Source organism: Octopus bimaculoides, chromosome 1 (genome assembly GCF_001194135.2).
Source record: "Octopus bimaculoides isolate UCB-OBI-ISO-001 chromosome 1, ASM119413v2, whole genome shotgun sequence".
Classification (NCBI taxonomy): domain Eukaryota; kingdom Metazoa; phylum Mollusca; class Cephalopoda; order Octopoda; family Octopodidae; genus Octopus; species Octopus bimaculoides.
This window is the reverse complement of record NC_068981.1, coordinates 33,671,574-33,674,813: the sequence shown is the minus strand read 5'-3', so window position 1 is coordinate 33,674,813 and position 3,240 is coordinate 33,671,574. Positions and strand designations below refer to the sequence as shown.

Below are 3,240 nucleotides of genomic sequence, written 5' to 3'. Positions count from 1 at the left end.
GAGGACTGGTGAACCAGATGGCTGCACCAGGCTCCAATCTGATCTGGCAGAGTTTCTACAGCTAGATGCCCTTCCTAATACTAACCACTCTGAGAATGTAGTGGGTGTTTTTATGTACCACCGGCATGAGGGCCAGTCAGGCAGTACTGGCAACGCCCACATGCAAAATGGTGTTTTTTTTCGTGCCACCTGCACAGGAGCCAGTCCAGGGGCACTGGCAACGACCTCGCTTGAATGTTTTTTCACGTGCCACCGGCATAAGTGCCAGTAAGGCGACGCTGGTAACGATCACGCTCAAATGGTGTTATTTACGTGCCACTGGCACGGAAGCCAGGCAGCTGCTCTGGCAATAATCACGCTCGGACGGTGCTGTTAGTGCTCCACTGGCACAGGTGCCAGTCATCGAATATGGTTCAATTCAAAACATAAACAAATATCTCACTCAAGGGCACAATGTACCACCCAGTTCGAAAATGAACATACACTGTACTGATCATGAGCCCAATACTTTAACTACTGACGTTTTTCACAATACCCAAGAGCTTATTAATTAATGCATTCATTTTTAGGCTCATATTGATATTACATTGTTTCTCTGAGTCTATTCCATGATTGATCAACTGTATATGTGTGAGTGTGTCTCAGACGTGGCTGTGTGGATAAGAAGTTAGCTTCTGAACCACATGGTTCCAGATTCAATTTCAATGCGCATGGCACCTTGGGCAAGTGTCATCTATTATGGCCTTGGGCCAAAATCTTTTGAGTGGATTTAGTTGACAGAAACTAAAAAAAGCTTATTGTGTGTGTGTGTATGTGTAATATATATATATCATCATCATCGTTTAACGTCCGCTTTCCATGCTAGCATGGGTTGTATATGTGTGTGTGCGTGTGCGTGTGTGTGTGTGTGCGTGTGTGTGTGTGTTTTTGTGTCGCTTGACAACCAGTATTGGTTTCTACAGTTCTATATTTAAGAGATGAAGAATTATGTACATTATTTGCATTATTTACATTTTTACGGATATTTGTCCTCATCTTGTTTGTTGTTAACACAACGTTTCAGCTGATATACCCTCCAGCCTTCATCAGGTGTCTTGGAGAAATTTCGAACCCAGGTTCTCATTCCTAAGGTATTTTTCGATGTTATTATTATTATTAATGGCACTGCCTGGAATCGAACTCGGAATCTTGGGGTTAGTAGCCCGCGCTCTTAACCCCAAGATTCCGAGTTCAATTCCAGGCAGTGACCTGAATAATAATAACAATAATAATAATAATAATAAATAAATAATAATAATATCGAAAGATACCTTAGGAAAGAGAACCCAGGTTCAAAATTTCCTCAAGACACCTGATGAAGGCTGAAGGGTATATCAGCCGAAACGTGTTAACAACAAGCAAGATGAGGACAAATATCTGTAAAAATGTAAATAATGCATATAATGTACAGTATTGGTTTGTTTACGTCCCAATAACTTAGTGGGTTGGCAAAAGGCACCAATAGAATAAGTACCAGTACCTTGTAAGAAGCACTTGTGCTGGTACCATGCAGAAGCACTTATGCTGTGCCACATAAAAGCACCCAGCACACTCTGTAAAATGGTTAGCATTAGGAAGGGCATCTAGCCATAGAAATCATGCCAGATCAGCTCTCTAGCTTGCTGGCTCTGGTCAAACCATTCAACTCATGCCAGCATGGACAACGGGCATTAAATGATGATGATTTCAATTTTGTGATGACAAACAATTGGCTTGCTAAGATGGCATTGTTATCTAACAACAACTATGTTTCCATACACAGTTGGATATCTGTTGCTCCCATTTATGGTTTGGGTAGCAAACATGTTCCTGCTCTCAGCGAGTCTATAATCATGTCCCTGTTCTCAGCTGAGCTGGAAACATGCCCCATCCCTCTCAGTCGGGTTACAAATATATCCTCACTCTAGTCAAGGCAGTAACTAAGGCCAGATGGATAACAAAAAAAAAAGATAGTGCTGATGATGTCAAAATAAGACTGAAACATGTCCTCCAGATTTGTCTTCCATATTTTCTAGAAAAATTATGATGACCAGTAACTAATATTATCTTTACTTCATTGCACAATTACTTCACAGGTTTTTTTTAATATTCCCTGTATTAAACCTATTAATATAACTATTGTAGACTAGTTTAATTATCATCACAAGACATTAATTTATTTCATTGTGAAAATTTCATGACTTAGATTCCTTTATTCAAATTAAAAGCACAAAATTTTGATCATAAATTGTAATAGTAAGTTAGATTTGTTATGATAGCAACTAAATTTAGATTATGCTTAAGCACTTATTCTCTAGTGCATATCCTCACCACTGTAAGCACATTAGACAAAAGTTCTTTTTCTTCCTCTTTTTATCTGCAGTGTATGATCAAGAATATATTTGGTTAGCTATTTTTGTGGTAATTGATCAGGAACTCACCTCTATTATTTCTTGAATTCAATCTGTTTGTATTTCCTCAAATAGAAAATCTATCTTTTTAAAATTATCAAGTTTACTGAACTATACAAATACGTACATAAAAATCATTTGTTTTGAAAGATTATTTTCAGAAACAATTTCATACTTTCTCTTCTTTCTTGATGTTTTTTAAAAATTTTCTATATATTTTTAAACTAAATTTTTTATTGAAATTCTAATAATTTTTTTTTTTCTTTGAAATTTTATTCAGATCAAATTCATATTGGTATTTATGGAATGCCTTCAAGTCACTCTCAGTTCATGGGTTTTTTTAATACATATCTTATCTTATTTTTGTTATTTAGGTAAGTTCTTTATTTATTCAATCATAATCATCATTATCATCATCCTTATCATGTTAATGATTTAACCTTACAAAGATCCTGTAGTCAGCAACTTTTCAATTTAAACGTGCCAACCAACTTATTTCATAGAAAATATTATATTGTGAATATAATTTTGCCGAAAATAGATCTTTTTATTTTTTTACAAAATTGTATTCACAATTATGTTTATAATTAACAAAAAGAGCATGTCATTCTCAGTTTATTTGCAATTTTTTTTTCTTGCACTGATGTTTTGATGTTCATGAATAAACTGTCAAGAGTTAATGAATTGTTAAGCACTAGTCTGAGAAATAGAATGGTGTGCTGTATATAATAAATGAATAATCTTTTCTACTCCAGGCACAAGGCCTGAAATTTTTGGGGAGGGGGGGGCCAGTTGAATAGATCAACCTAGT

General features: G+C 35.8%; 1 protein-coding gene across 1 annotated transcript in view; it reads left to right on the top strand.

The window, feature by feature from the left end:
* Positions 1 to 3,240, top strand: part of LOC106878687 (dolichyldiphosphatase 1) — a 79,773-nt gene that overhangs the window by 60,758 nt on the left and 15,775 nt on the right. Inside the window, exon 4 of the mRNA XM_052966116.1 lies at positions 2,710 to 2,803. Coding sequence (XP_052822076.1) covers positions 2,710 to 2,803 — 94 coding nt within the window. The remainder of the gene's footprint in view (positions 1 to 2,709; positions 2,804 to 3,240) is intronic.